The 16,605-nt window shown below is 37.0% G+C and overlaps 1 protein-coding gene across 2 annotated transcripts in view; it reads right to left on the reverse strand.

Annotated features, from left to right (window-relative positions):
• The window catches only part of lrba (LPS-responsive vesicle trafficking, beach and anchor containing), an 803,145-nt gene that overhangs the window by 260,386 nt on the left and 526,154 nt on the right, over nt 1-16,605 (reverse strand). For both annotated transcript variants that reach the window (XM_072256051.1, XM_072256050.1), the window contains exons 40-43: nt 13,781-13,898; nt 12,698-12,800; nt 10,666-10,781; nt 6,768-6,880 (exon numbers count right to left, since the gene is read on the reverse strand). In XM_072256051.1, coding sequence (XP_072112152.1) covers nt 6,768-6,880; nt 10,666-10,781; nt 12,698-12,800; nt 13,781-13,898 — 450 coding nt within the window. The remainder of the gene's footprint in view (nt 1-6,767; nt 6,881-10,665; nt 10,782-12,697; nt 12,801-13,780; nt 13,899-16,605) is intronic.

A 16,605-nucleotide genomic window follows, 5' to 3' on the forward strand; every position in this document is an offset into this window, starting at 1 on the left:
CAAGACTGTTGGTAATCACTTTGATGGAGTCAAGGGGGCCAAATAGGACAACTTCAGACTTGCCTAAAGAGGGAGGGTGAGCAGCTAGAAGTCTTGGTACACATTGGCACCAATGGCTTAGGTGGGAAAAAGAAGGAGGTCCTGAAGAGAGAATTTAGGGAGCTTAGTAGCAAGCTAAAAAGCAGGACCTCCAATTATATGAATGAATCGACTTTATTTCTTACATCTTTCACATATATGAGAAAAAATCTTTACATTATGTCTCTGTCTAAATGTGCAATGAACAATCATCATAATTTATAATAAATAGAACAGTCAATGTAACATAGAAATACACTCAAATCAGTATGAATTAATCAGTCTGATGGCCTGATGGAAGAAGCTGTCCCGGAGCCTGTTGGTCCTGGCTTTTATGTTGTGGTACCGTTTCCAGGATGGTAGTAGCTGGAATAGATTGTGGTTGGGGTGACTCGGGTCCCCAATGAAGCTTCAGGCCCTTTATTCACACCTGTCTCTGTAAATGTCCTGAATCGTGGGAAGTTGACAACTACAGATGTGCTGGGCTGTCCACACCACTCTCTGCAGAATCCTGCAATTAAGGGATGTACAGTTCCCATACCAGGCAGTGATGCAGCCAGTTAGGATGTATTCAATTGTGCTCCTGTAGAAAGTTCTCAGGATTTGAAGGTCCCATACCAAACTTCCTCAACCGTCTGAGGTGAAAGAGGCACTGTTGTGTCTTTTTCACCACACAGCTGTTGTGTACAGACCACGTGAGGTCCTTGGTGATGTGGATGCTGAGGAACTTAAAGCTGTTTACCTTCTCAACCCTGATTCCATTGATGACAATAGGGGTTAGCCCGTCTCCATTCCTCCTCTAATCCACAACCAGCTCCTTTGCTTTTGTGACATTGAGGGAGAGGTTGTTTTCTTGACACCACTGTGTCAGAGACATTATTTTTTCCCAATAGGCCACTTTGTTGTTGTTTAAGATTAGGCCAATCAATGAAGTGTTGTCGTCAAATTTAACTAGTAGATTAGAGCTGTGGGTAGCGACAGAGTCATGGGTATACAGGGAATAAAGGAGGGGACTTAATACACAGCCCTGAGGGGCTCCTGTGTTGAGAGTCAGAGGGATAGAGGTGAGGGAGCCACTCTTAACACTTGCCGGTGATCTGACAGGAAGTCCAGGATCCAGCTGCACAAGGCAGGGTCAAGGCCAAGGTCTCTGAGCTTCCTGTCGATCCTGGATGGAATTATGGTGTTGAACTGTAGTCCAAGGATAGCATTCTCACATAGGCATCTTTCTTCTCCAGGTGTGTAAAGGCAGTATGTAGAAGTTGATATAATCCCAACATTTGTGCACCAATGAGAATTAACTAAAAGCAAATGGTGCCACCTTTTTCCTTACCAGAGTTCGCGGTTTGATTCATTCTGAAAACCGTAAAACCTTCTGGTCGTATCACTGCATCCAGTGTATCCGCATTTAACCAAGTTTCAGTGCAACAAACACGCGATCTGCCTCATCTGCCTCTGATATAGCAGCCTTGCCCTGAGATAATTAATCTTATTTTCTAGTGACGGCCATTCGCTACCAAGAGGAGGTCACATCCCTCTACTCTTCAGCCTGGTTTGAATTCTGCCTCTTCTGCCTCATTTTCAGCCGTGGCATTGACCCTTGAAGGCTGTAGTTTGTGACTTTTGCTCCACATTTAATCGTTGAACCTGAGACTGATGTAATAACAAGCAGGCTAGACAAAGGAAAATTGGTGGATGTTGTGTACTTGGATTTTCAGAAGGCCTTTGATAAGGTGTTGCACATGAGGCAGCTTAGCAAGATAGAAACACATGGGATTGCAGGAAAGATACTAGGATGGAGAACTGGCTGATTGAGATGAGGGAAAAAGTAGGACTAAAGTGAGTCTTTTCTGATTGGCAGCTGGTGACTAGTGGAGTTCGGAGAGGTCTGTGTTGGGACCGCTTCTTTTTGCATCGTATGTGATTGATTTGGATAACAGAATTAATGGTTTTATGGCCAAGATAGGAGGAGGGGCAGGTAGCATTGAGAAGCAGGGTGGCTGCAGACAGACCTAAGACAGATTAGGAGAGAAATAGCAGATGTCGGTAAGTGTATGACCATGTACTTTGGTAGAAGGAATAAAAGCATAGACTATTTTCTAAATCAGAAGAAAATTCAGTAATCTGAGGTGCAAAGATACTTGGGAGTCATCTTGCAGGACTCCTTAAAAGTTAATTCGCAGGTTGAATCAGTGGTGAGGAAGGCAAATGCAATGTTTTCTTTCATTTTGAGAGAACTAGAATATAAAAGCAAACAGTGCATTTATAAGGCACTGCTGAGGCCTCACGTGAAGTATTGTGAGCAGTTCTGGGTCCCTTAGCTAAGAAAGGATGTGCTGACATTGGAGAGGGTTCAGAGGAGGTTCATTAGAATGATTTCAGGAATGAAAGGGTTATCATATGAGGAACGGTTTAATGGCTCTGGGCCTGTAGTAATAATGAGACTATAATGAGTCAACCTATAGCCAGGGAAGTGATGACCCCCTCCTGTTAGTCTGTTTAAGGAAACTTAGTTTTTATTCTTTCTTACTTCTCTTCTAATATTTGTTTGTCTGTGAACTCGTAATGCTACTGTGACACTGTAGTTTCCTTGGGATCAATAAAGTATCTATCTATCTACTCGCTGGAATTCAGAAGAATGAAGTTGGGGGAGTGGGGTCAGGAACTGGATATCAATGAAACCTAGAAGGCTTAGATAGAGTGGGTGTGGAGTGGATGTGGGTGAGCCTAGGACAAGAGGGTATAACCTCAGAATGTAGTGATGACCATTTAGAATGGAGATGATGAAGAAATTATTTAGTCAGAGGGTGGTGAATCTGTAGAATTTTTTGCCACAGGCGTCTGTGGAGGCCAGGCCATTGGGTATATTTAAGACAGAGGCTGATAGGTTCTTGAGTAGTCAAGATGTGCAAGGTTACAGGGAGAACGCAGGAGAATGGGGTTACGAGGGAAATCATCAGCCACAATGAAAAGGCAGAGCAGACTCGATAGGAACAGAATTAGGCAATTCAGCCTATGTCTTATGTCTTGTATTTAAAACATCCTTAGCCACTGGTGAGGTGCTGGAGGATTGGAGGATAGCCAATGCTGTTCTGTTGTTTGAGAAAGGCCCTAAGAATAAGGCAAGGCATTTTTGGCTAATGGGCCTGACATTAGTCATGGGAAAGTTATTGGAAGGAATTCTAAGGGACCAGATATTTAAGTATTTGGATAGACAGGGACTGATGAGGGACAGTCAACATTGCTCTCAGCATAGCAGGTCGTCCCTAACCGATCTTATAGAATGTTTCAAGGAAGTTGCCGGGAAAGTTGGTGAAGGCACAGCAGTAGCTGTTGTCTACATGGACATTAGCAAGGTATTTGACAAGATCCCGCTTGGGAGGCTAGTCAAGAAGATTCAGTCGCTTGGCATTCAAAACGAATTAGTAAATTGGATTAGACATTGGCTTTGTGGGAGGAGACAGAGAGTGATACTAGGTGGTTGTCTATCTGACTGGACCCCTATAATTTGTGGTGTACCACAGGAACTGGTGCTGGGTCCATTGTTGTTTGTCGTCTACATCAATGATCTGGAAGAGGATGTGGTAAACTGGATCAGCAAATTTGTAGATGGCACCATGAGAGTGTAGTGGACAGCAAGGAAGACCATCAAAGCTTGCAGTGGGTTCTAGACCAGCCTAAATAACAGGATGAAAATGGCAGATGGAATTTGATGCAGATAAGTGTGAGGTGTTGCATTTTTGGAGGACCAACCATGGTAGGTCTTTCATAGTGAGTGGTACGGCCCTGAGGAGTAGAGCAGAACAGAAGGATCTGGGAATACAGGTCCATAATTCCTTGAAAGTGATGACACACAGGGTTGTAAAGAAAGCTTTTGGCAGATTGATTTATGAAGGCTAATGTATTGAGTACAGGAGTTGGGATGTTATGTTGAAATTTTATAGGATGTTAGTGAGGCATAATTGGAAGTATTTTTTGCAGTTTTGGTCACTTACTTACAGGAAAGATTGAAAGAGAGCAGAGAAAATTTACAAGGATGTTTCTGGGACCTGAGGACCTGGGCTATAGGGCAAGTTTGAATAGGTTTGGACTTTATTCCCTTGAACATAGAAGATTGAGGGGAGATTTGATGGAAGTATACAAAATAATGAGGGGCATTGAAAGGGTAAATGCAAGCAGGCTTTTTCCAGTGAGGTTGGGTGATACTACAACTAGAGGTTAAGGATGAAAGGTGCAATTTTTAAGGAGGAACATGAGGAGGAACTTCTTTGCTCAGGAAGTGGTGAGAGTACGGAATGAGCTGCCAGCACAAGTGGTGGATGCAGGTTAATTTCAACATTTAAGAGCAATTTGGATAGGTACATGGACGGGAGGGGTATGGGGAGAGCTGGTCCAGGAGCAGGTTAATGAAACTAGGCAGATGAATGGTTCAGCACAGGCCAGATGGGTGAAGGCCATGTTTCTGTGCTGTACTGTTCTATGACTTCATATTTTCAAAATAAATTAACCTAGTCCTTCGAGCCTTTAGGAACGACCTCCCTCTTCCCATTGTAATTAGAACTATAGAATCAAAGTTATTGGCTCATCAGCCTACCGTATTCAAACTGACTGTTTTCCTTCAGTTTTAGGACCCATCTTAATGCTATACTGAAGTTCAAGTGTACCTCAATTCCAAAACCACAAAGAGCTCCCTCCACCCCTGAAATCTTCTTCCTGATAAACCTGGATTCCAAAATCTCTACCTTAAGGATTCCAGAAACTGTATCCCACTCAATACCTCACTCCAAAATAATTAAAAATTTACAGTCACAGCTAAGGTGCTGTCTGAGCAGAAATCACTTTATTATGACTGCTAGAACTAGGTGATGTCCTGACTGTTGCTCAATCTGCACTTCTAATACCATTACTTGTACTTGTACAACTTTCCTTAAAACACTTGGATTCTCATATCAACTATAGGCATTACATTTGTTATCAAAATAACTACATGATCAAAGAATGATGGCGGGTAAGACTTCAAAACACAATCAATATGCTTCTGTTAAAAGGTCATCAATCAGAAATATTAATTCTGTTTTCAGCTCCACAGATATTACTTGACCTGCTGAGTATTTTCAACATCTTCTGTTGTTAGTTCAATTTCGAGCACTCCTTCAGAAATAACACACTTGTAATCGCCAAAAAAAGTAAATTAATAACAGAAATGGTGGATAATAGGAAATCCTGGCATGTACATATGTTAAAGAATGCTTATCGAATCTAAAAGTGCATATCTACCATACTTTCTCAACATTTTTTCCTTTAATCATAGATAACAAACAGATCAGAATAGAAAAGAAGACATCAGGAAACAGTCAAATATTAAAATAACTTGTGAATCTTTACAAAATGGCACCTAAATTGGAAGTTATTCTTGAAACTTCCTCCTTTCCAGCCATCTCAGTTCAACATTCAGACTGGACTGAAAATCCCCAAAATTCTAAAATATACCTTTCTTTAAGAATTGACAGCATTTAAAATTGAAAACTTCAAGGGAGCAGGAAAGCTGATCTGAAAGTTTAGCAGTGAAACTTTTTAGCTAATCCATGATTCTAAGATCCCTGCTACTAAGAAGCAGGGAAGAGACAAAAAGTAAGAATAATTGGAGGGATGGAGAAGTGGTCCAAGTGTGAAAGGAAGGGCCGTCTCGGGGGTGTGAAGGACAGAAAGGAAACATGGGGAGTAGGATTAGAGAGAAGGGAGGGGTAGTGTGAAGCAGTAGAGTGGGAAGAGGTAGGCTGTGAGATTGGTATAGGCCATGGGACAGGAAGAGAGCAAAACAAAGTGAGCATGGGATTCAGCAAAACAGAAGGAGGGAAGTACTGGAGTACTGAAGAGGATAGAAAAATAAAAACTGATTTATTAAGGTTGTAAAAGGCTCTATGGAGGTAACATGCAGAAAAAGAAGGGAACACTGAGGATAGGAGCAATATGGAAAAGATGCAAATCCAGCATTTTTTTAATTATAAAGAAGCACTTAATAAGAAGCCAATTAATCTTACAAAATTTAATGGCTCATTAAGTTCAACTACTTCCCAATGAAGCTAAGCTAAAAAAAATAATGGCCAAACTAACAATAAAAGTATCCATGCAACACACACAAAACACTGAAGGAACTCAGCAAGCCAGGTAGCATCTATGGAAAAGAGTACAGTCGACGTTTTGGGCCAACACCCTTCACCAGGACTGGAGAAAAAAAGATGAGTAGTCAGAGTAAGAAGGTGGGGGGAGGGGTAGAAGAAATACAAGTTGATAGGTGAACTATGGGGGTGAGGAGTGAAGTTGATTGCTGAAAGAGATACAGGGCTGGAGAAGGGGGAATCTGATAGGAGAGAACAGAAGGCCATGGAAGAAAGAAAAGGGGAAGGAGCAGCAGAGGGAGGTGATAGGCAGGTAAGGAGATAAGGTGAGAGGGAAATGGGAATGGGGACTGGTGAAAGAAGGGAGGCATCATCATTTGTGATAAAAGTATCCATATTCAAGATAACCAGCTTACAGAGGAATATTTAAAGGTGGGATGACGCATGGAAAAAAATTAACAAAAAATGTGAAAATGAAACAGAGAAGATATTTGAAGCTTCAGGAAGTCTGTGTATCACTTGATTCTGAATGTTCTAACTGATAGCACTGATAAATTTAAGAGACAATACCTTGGACAAATCTCTGAAATTGCTTGGCAGAGTCAGATCCAATTCTTCTGATTCATAATTAGTTATCACCCAAGGAAAGACCGGATACTGATTTAAGTCACTGTAGGTTCGACCTCAAACAATAAAGGAAATAAAATTTAGTTCATGAGCTGGATATGCAATAAATTGGGCATTAAAGCTTCCAAGCAGTTAAATTGCACGTGGTAATATATTTTTAACATATGAAAATAAATGTATATAATTTCAGCAACACACATAAAAATACATATATATCACATTTCCTAAAGGAAGCTAACAAATGGAAAAAACAAGATTCAGTTCCACCACAGCAGAGGAAAATTGTTACAACTGAAGAGGAGAACTGGAAGATTTTAAGATAATACAGAAATCAAGGAAAATGAAGCTACTGCAGGAAACTGGTGCAAATATGTAAATTGCTATGATTTTATTAAGAGATGGAACAACTCATTATCTCTTATTCCTATAACAACATGCATCAATTTAAATACCATTGATATAATAAAATGCCTCAAGTTTCTGGATGTACATGAAAGCAGACAGTGAACAAGAGTATGAAGGATAGAAAAAGAGGATTGCATTTTAAGTCTGAAAGAAAGTTCTGACCCATCAGAGTCAGTGGAGTAAACATTAAGAGAATGAGTTCTCAAGAGAAAACAATAAATTGCATCAACTGAAGACACTGCTAATGAATGTCAATCAAAATGCTGATGCTGAAAATTCAAAATAAAATTGGAAAAATCTGGAAACACTCAGCACATGAGGCATCACCGATGTTAAGAGAATTAGTTAATGTTTCAGATCAGATACCTTCATCAGATCTTGATTTCCAACAAAGAGACCTGAACCTGAAATATTAAGAGTTTTTCTTTCTACAGATACTGCCTAGCCCTTTGAATATTTTATCCTAGTGTTTCCTGTTTTTATTTTGTACTAATAGTGAAAATGGAGCAGCATATACATGACTGAAGCTCAGAGCACTGGCTAAGATGTATGGTCAATGCAGATTACGGAAGAAGAAAGTGACTAAGACATGGAAATTTAAATGTGTAAATTTATTTTGTTTTGGAATAGGAATGAGAAGCAAATTTGGCTGGGTGGAGGGCAGATTATCAAGTTGTTGAACTATAAATGAATTGTGATTGAGGAAGGATGAACCAAAGTTTTCAGCAAATATCACTAGAGTCTTCAGTTAACTAAGACTGAGATAAGAGATGATGTGTGTGATAAACAACTAGAAACAAGGATTATTGAAACAGTACAATGTTCTGCAATGAATCTCCCTGTGCATGGGCTGGTATCTAGAGGTTGTGCTCAGCTGACTACTAGACAAGGAACCTCTGCCATGCCCAGTTATACTTCTCAATTGAGTTTACAAGTCAATACACACTTCTGTTGATTCTACAGTTCTCAGGCTAGGAAATACAGAAGCACAACTAGTACCAGATTAACCAGGCATCAAGTACAGAAAATCTATTAAAATAAAGAGACGTGTGTGTTTGTGTGCATGGTCTGAATACTAATGCTTTTAAAAATAATTTTTGATGGATCCAACTTTCAATTTGAGCGTTAGGTTTTACACCTGTTGGCAGTGATGTTTTTGTCACTACAGCCAGCTATTTGCCTCAGGAAGAGCTCATGCAGAACTGCCATCTGGACCATGAATTCAAGGTAGCTCTGTTTACTGGATTCACCTATTTCACTAAGAATGAGGATCAGACAAGAATACTGAATTATTGGTTACAGTCTAACAAAATCGTTTCACTTTTCTAGCAATATAGATTTAAAAGGTTCCATCTTGAACAAAGTAACATTGTATTGTTGGCAATGGACATGGTAGTGAAATCTAAACCAGAAGAATAACATGGCTGATAAACTTTGTAACTTTAATGATAGCAATAAAAGAAGAGCTGCCACTGTGAGTAGCAGCGGCGTTATTGTGGATGGGGTCAGGATGTCTGGGCTGGAGAAACAGCTGAAGCAAGAGAAAAAAAATTCTTTTCTGAGCCATTGAACATAATGATTATGAAGAAACAAGCAAGCAGTTGAGGATAGATAGTTCATGATAGAGCTGATATCATAACTAAAGATGATGTCATCTATGAACAGAAAACAAGAGCTGATGATGATCTGGAAAATGGAATGGCAATTGTCTATGAGGTGAGAGATTGAAAGCAGACTGAAGGACATCTATATTTTACAGTTCTAAACCTGTTGGATTTTTTTTAATTAGGCAGAAGAAGCACAAGTTACACTCCAACAGTGGGATTAGAATACAAATATTCTTTTCCTCTGATTTTGCTCAACCAAATCAGAGGGCATAGAGGTCAAGAATACATTTCTTCTGATATTAAACTACATCTTTTTGTATTTGCTCCAATAAATTGGTTTACAATTTGAAAACAATGCGTAGAAGAACTTGCTGAAAGTGACATGCTAATTTAGAAAGAGATACCAATAGCATTTCAAATTCCTCTTAAATTTGAAAATCTAAACGTGCGAATAATGCACGATAGAAATCGCCTTTAAGTTACATCTGAGATAAAATTAACATAAATATTTCTGCTGTTTGTGAACTGATCAGACTCTTCCTTTCCCCCATTTCTGCTTAACTGTTCTCATTTCTAATCAAAACATTCATGTAAACCGGCATATAAACAGACCACATGCTCAAAGCTCAAGTATATTTTAATATTTAATAAGGTCTGAGTACCAGTCAAGGAAAATAATGTTACATGAATCAGCTAAAAGGAGATGCATTACAACAAATAGAATTTCAACACCTATCCATTTATTTTTCTCCCACAATAACCTGTTGAAATGCTGACAAAGCTTATACTCCACATTGATTAGTCCATTGGTGCATTTGTTTCCAATGAGAAATCAAGCTGCACTTTGTTATGAGTTGAATGCTTCAATTTGCACAGTGATGAATAACTAACAGGCTTTCCTAAACTCTAAACCACATTTGCATACACATTTTATAATTTCACTATTTGAACAAAATTAGAAATTAAATATTTCAAACTTGCAACAAAATAAAATTGAGGCAATAAAGTAAATCAGACAAAATTTGGTGTATAAGAATTAAGAAAGGGCACAAATTCCAAGTGCTGCTAATGAGTTCACAACAATGATAAGGCCATAACTGGAAAATGTTATCTTCAGCAAGCATTGCAATCTAAATTATACCTACCTTGCAACACCCGAGCTACGGGATAGCTGGCCTATCTGAAATTTCAAAATGTTAAAAGGGACTGTTAAACCAAATCCAAATGATGTGCTTGAGATTGCTGGAACTCAAGAAGCAGGGCAGTCACAGCCGCAATTTAAATTACAGTAAGTGTGACGTACTGTATAGACCATCCCGGAAGGAAAAAGATAGCAATTTGAAAAACTATGGAGTATTTATTTATTTTGGAGAATATATAACTCATCTATTTTATCTGTTCAACCAAATGAATAACTTCAAATCCCATTACTCACTTCAGGTTTACAGAAAATTTGAACTTGGTTAAATGGTGTGAATAATAAAACTAAATTCTTCAGTCCAATTAATTGAAATTTGTAACATTTAAATTAATATAAAGTTCAGATTAATCTCCAATTCCCTCTTCAAATAGTAGATTATCAGATATTATTCCTTTACCATCATTATTTTCATCACTTGAATGGTGGATGTTTTCCAGTAGGCTGCAGAACCTGCTTTCAGAATAAGTATGACTCAAGGCTCAAGCTTGCACCAGGTATTATATCATTAATTCCCCTACCAGTCACCTGCATTGCAAGCTTACAGAATCTTTGCCTAATGCCATGTATTTACAATTACTAGTAAGTTTCAAACAACACTATTTAAAAAAAAGCTTCAATATTCCTTTACCAGCAATTGTGTTGAGAAACATGAGGTATTCGAAGTTGGAAATTTCTCGTCTCTGCCAACGCTGCATCATATTAGACGCTTTAAACAGTTGGCGGGGATTAGCCAGAGTGATTCGTCTGTAGATCATGCACAAAGAAATTTTAAATGCTTTTTTTATTGTGTAACTATAAATTTATAGATTACATTATTAAAAGACACACTGTATAAATTTTCAAGTACAGTGGATTGCGGTTAATTAAGTTAACTGAGGCAGCCGCTGATTTGGGATAACTCTTAAAGGAAAAGAACTAATTGAGAAAATAGAAGGCATTCCCTTCGTTTAGTTAGGACACTATGCTGCTTAATTGGGCCAGAAGACTGATGCCAAATATATTCTAACTAGCGTCTGTTGTTTGCATGCCATGTATCCCTTAAGACACTACACCCTGCTTAAAGCAAAAAATTTTTAAATAATGCCAGTTGTATGTTTGTGTTTAAAAAGCAGCAACTTTTGTCACTGGTAGTTGGCAAATAATAAACAGTAAGATAATTCAGAACTGTTATGCTCACTGCGGTTTCAAGCATTGAAGCTTGAAGATGCCAGAAGCAGACGGGCATGAAATCAAAACAATTTCACTACTTCAACAAGTTAGGAACTATGAAGAACTTGAAGGAATCAACAATCATCTTGAATCTTTAAACGAAAATAAAGATTTGGAGGATTCGATTGTTGAAAGTACTGTCTGAAGGCAGTCCACTATCTGCACTAGATGTTGGCGTTCATTTTGTTAATTTACAGTTAGTCAAAAGACTACAGAAGCCTACACTGAATGAATTCTTCCATCGATAACTATTAGGAACTAATGCAACTTTATAGTACTGAAGTAGTTTGATAGTGTTCTGATTTGTTTCATTTTTCACTTGACTACACAATTCATTATTCAGTTAAAAGGTAGTTTATCAATTTTAAAACCTTACTATTTCCATGAAACTTTAGCTAATTAGGGCAGCCACTTAATTGGGACAAAACGTACTGGTACTGATGTGTCCCAATTAACCGGAATCCACTGTACAGTATTTAAATAATAACATACAACTTAATTTTCACAGAGAACTAAAACAACCACTACCCTACTACAGTAAGAGTTTTGGCTCCTATCTAAGTAGTATACAGAAAACAGATTGTAGATACTAAATTTGTGCTTTTACCTTTCTTTAAAAAAGATTATTCAAAATGAGGAACAGCCTCTTATGCCTGCCTGTACTTTGCACAGAAAAATAAAACTTCTCGTCTTGGGGAAAGAAACTGTAAATCTATTTCACTGCTTCTTTGAGATTAAGTAGAATGTGGCAGACTCACTACTCAACACAGTTAGCAAAGTGACCTAGTTTCTCAAAGCTTTACCAACGATCAGCTACAGATTCACAAGATTTGTGAATTCATGTTCACAATGTAAATGAGCTTAATGAAAGTACAAGAGGAAATCACGAGAGCTTTTCATAGTTTTGCTCATTCTGTTTAACTTTCCCCAGCAGAGTTTTAATAGTCTTTTTCGTGGCATCTGAAAACATTCAACACAAACAGAATGGGTCTGACAAAAATTATAGTTGACAGCAACTGGATATTGTCATATGGCATGATTTGCATTCTCCTTTACTTTTAAAAGCCAGTTTGCTCAGTTTCACAGCTGTGCTAGTTCAATTAGTTCAACAAGACCAAGTTGACACAATGCAGTGCCATTTTAGCACTGATTTATGGATTTAGCATTACCACACTATACAACAAAATAAATGCAGTTGCATTTTAATGAATGAAATTTTTTGAGTAACAGAACAGAATCCCAGGGCACTGTGTGTGTTAATAATGTTTAAAGATGAACCTGGAGCACAAAAGCTGCTTTGGAGTTGAGAGCTAAATTTCTTTCTGTAACAATTAAAACAGCATATCCTTCACTATATACAGTATGCTAATATAGAACAGGTAGTGAAAAAAATTCTCTGAAAATAACATCTCAGGAGAAAAAGGAACATTTTGAATAATATGGCTACATACTTAGTTTGTGGTAACCCAAAACCTGTGCCAACTCCAACACGGGGCAAACAGTTAACGACTTTCTTCACTGTAGCTTGGTCTGGGAAGTTGAACATGACAGCAGCTGGCAAAGAAACATACAATAAAAGTACATTTTTAACATGACATCACCTTCTGTGATTTATATTGTAGTTTTTTTTTGTTTAATAGAACATCTCTTTGCAATTAGATATATAACAGATGCAGAATTGCAAGTCCCTTTGTCCACACATAAATCATAGTTTTCAATGGGCAACGGGTTATTTCCGTTTCTCCGCTGAAATCCATTCCCAAAAAAAGATTTCCTGCTGCAAACATGAACATGGATTTAAACAAACTTTACCGCATGGATATCATCACAAAATTGGAGTAGTCTACATCAGAGATTTTGTGGAAATATGTGCAACAATTTTAACCCATGCTAGGACAGCAAATATATGAACCATTTCACAGAACAGTTCAGTGACAATATTGTACCTTTTTTGTGGTATTCCAATGCATATGTTTAGAATGAAATGTATAGAGCGCAGCAGTTTTCTCATTAATTTTGGAAATTTAAAGTACTTCAGATACTTTTGAAGAATATTTTGATTATTTTGAATGAAAAATAGGACCACATAAGGATCAAAAATTATGGTAGATTGGTGGTTATTAACAATTGTTACTTACTGCTTTTGGATTATAATCAACACACTACAATTATCCAGAAATTGAATAGTTTTAACAACTGGGGACCCACAAAGTGTTGCTCTGGTCTTAACAATTTCTCTCTCCCAATTCAATAGTTCTAAATAAATTATGGGATCAGAAATTGAAAAAAATCATTCCCCTCTCCAAAGTGCAGTTCTTAATGTTACTTCTTTAGCAGGACAACTTTTACATTATATTTACTGAAAATAAATATCATTTCTAAGTAAAGAATAATTTTTTTTCATCATTCTCCAAATTTCTCTAACAATGCTGCAAAGTTTGTTAATATATTGTAATAACTTCACACAGGTTACATAAGTAGAAATATGCCAGCAAAATAACTAATGACCAAGTATCATTAAGAGAAATACTTACTCCGATTGGCAATAAAAATTTCTAGTGCAGTATTTTGCAGCAAGTAGCGCCTAGAGAAAATAGCACGGATTTCGCTGAACAGCCATTTTCCATGAAGTCCTTCAGTATATGTCAAAATCTATGAACAAAGATAGAAATAAATGGCTATTCTTAAAGGGAGGAAACTTGTGTCTGTCCTGTTGGTGCAGTTTTTCAGTGATTCTATTATCATTATTGGATTTATTGAGTATGCCCACAAGAAAATGAATCTCAGGGTTGTATACAGCGATATATATGTACTTTGTTAATATATTTACTTTGAATAATGAAAACATTCATATAGCTTAAGAAAAGAATTAAAATGAATTGCATAATCCCTTCCAAATGTGAGCATTATCACAGAAATAAATAGTTAAAACAACATGACTGACAGAAAGCTTTCAAGAAATTATAAACACAAAAAACATTTTGGAAATTATATAATTTATTAAGCAGATTTGTATGTTCATGTGCAAAATATATACATAGTTTAAAAACCTGTTTTTTATATATTGAAAAATACAATTGATGATATCGCTGTAATAATATTTGCAACATTTGTAAGAGGTAATACTAAACTTGAAAATATAGTGCAACAATACTCTTATATAAAATATATATTCTGCTATACATGTGTACATATTTTACCTGTAATTATTGAAAATTTACTGATTTACTAATAGAAAATAATATGTCACACACCTATATATTTTTGTTATTGGTGTGGAATGTTTCACACAGAAATCTAAAAACTGCATATGTGCATGAGACAGAGACAATGTTTCCCATTGAACTATTAGAAGTGAGTCATATTGATACACATGGATTAGTGCAAAGACTTTATTTATTAAGGAAAAGTTATTTAAAGATCTTACTTATTAATGCATCTGTATTTATCAGTAGCTCTTTCCTTTATTAAATGCAGTATCCAAAATAAATTTTCTTAAAATTGCTTTGAAGAATGAAAGGCACTAGATTCTTATACTGATCAAAACCTTTTAATCCCATATACAGAACCGTTCAAAGCAATACGCTGCCTATGTAAAAGGTTAAGTATCATTTTGTCAGCTAAACCTAAACAAAAAACTGCAAATGAACTCGGCATAATCTCTCCATGGAATTAGTGGTTGTCAGAGTAACTCGTTACAATGCCTGTCATCTCAGCTGACAGACACAGATGCTTAGTCTGCCTGCACAATTCAAACTAATCCTATCCTTAGCCTGAAACCACTTTGTGTCTTTGTTGCTCTAGTTTTGCCTTTTATTTTAAAGCCTAATTATGAAGGTGTTAAGGGACAACCGGATTGGGCCACTTTTCTGCCACTGTGTAGAAGACAGCATTAATCAAAAATATTCAAATAGGACTAACAGGAGAAGAAGGCTCATGATAAGAGTTTCTTAAAGTACTCATTAAAACAAGGTGACAGTAGTGAGGAACAGCTGAGGCCTGGCTAAGCAAATCTGATTCCTCTCTGGAATAGTATCTGCCTGATCTGCAGCTTCACATCAAAGTCTCTGGAGTTCAATTAAAACTGGATTAGGTGGAAGCAGCCCATCTTTGGGACTTTTAGGTCTCTGGCACTCTCTCACTGACAGTACCCCAGATGATGGCCTCTGCCTCCACTGAACCAGTTACCATAGAAACTGCATCTCTGCCTTTGCTCTGCAATGGCATGCACAAGATAACCATTTGAAAGGTGCAGCAAAGGGGGAAAAAGCCACAACTTTTTTTAAAGCATTTTGAGTTTGTACTCCTATGTTTCTAAATGCAGTTGGTTGTTGAATTGACATAGTGCTTGCATCCTGTTCTGCAGCAACATATTTTGTGCATTGTATCACAAAAACAGAAATTTATAAAATGAGGCGGAACCTCTCTGTTGAATACATGCTATTTTATACAACAGCTAGTCAAAGATTTAATTCGATCTGCGTGGAATACCATCTCCACAATTCAAATAAGAATATAAGATTTCCGAATTTGGTTACTTTTTTTTCCAAAAGACAGCACTTTATTTCCTTTAAATGTCTTAGAGGACATGAAACTAGATGAACTGCAACTCTGGATTTGTCATGATAGAGTAGTAGAATTAAAAAGACCAAGAGTCAAATTGTTTCCTTATTTGCTCTGCATGATGTTAACAGATTGCATGAAAAAGATCAAAAGAAGGTTGAATAGAAGTACCCAAAAATAACTGCTTTGCCACATTTTTAGAGCCATTTTTTTAAAAATTAGCTTTTAGTAAATCTGCATGTAATTACTGTGTATGTGTATCAAGTTACATACTAACCAAATACTTTTGTGATTTTAGATTTTCTCAGTTATCTGATGATTAAAGTAGTGTTTACTAGGGAGGTGTCTAAAAGAGGTCCAACTCAAATTATATTTTCAATATTTGGTCATTTTAGCTCTACCAGCCTAATGATATCTATTATTGGACTACTCATGAACATTGGTTTTGACTTTGATTTTTGTGAAATTATCATGCCATATCATATAAACTAAATACAAGCAGTTTTTATGATATGGATGATCTATTACTGAATATATGGCACAATATAAAAATAGCAATTCAATGGAATCAATGCAAAGAAAATTGGTATCAGTAGCATTTTTGACATTTTCAAAGATATCCTGCATTTCAGCTTTGATGAGATGCATTGTACTAAAGTATCTTTGGCATTTTCAGTTATAAAACAGGATTGTGGAAAATGAGTGAATGCCTCCCCAGGCACAGCTTAAGGGCTAAATATTCACAGCAAAATTATAATTAGGCTACAGACTCAATTTATCCAAGTAATTATTTTAA

The sequence above is a fragment of the Mobula birostris genome, chromosome 4, assembly GCF_030028105.1.
Source record: "Mobula birostris isolate sMobBir1 chromosome 4, sMobBir1.hap1, whole genome shotgun sequence".
Classification (NCBI taxonomy): domain Eukaryota; kingdom Metazoa; phylum Chordata; class Chondrichthyes; order Myliobatiformes; family Myliobatidae; genus Mobula; species Mobula birostris.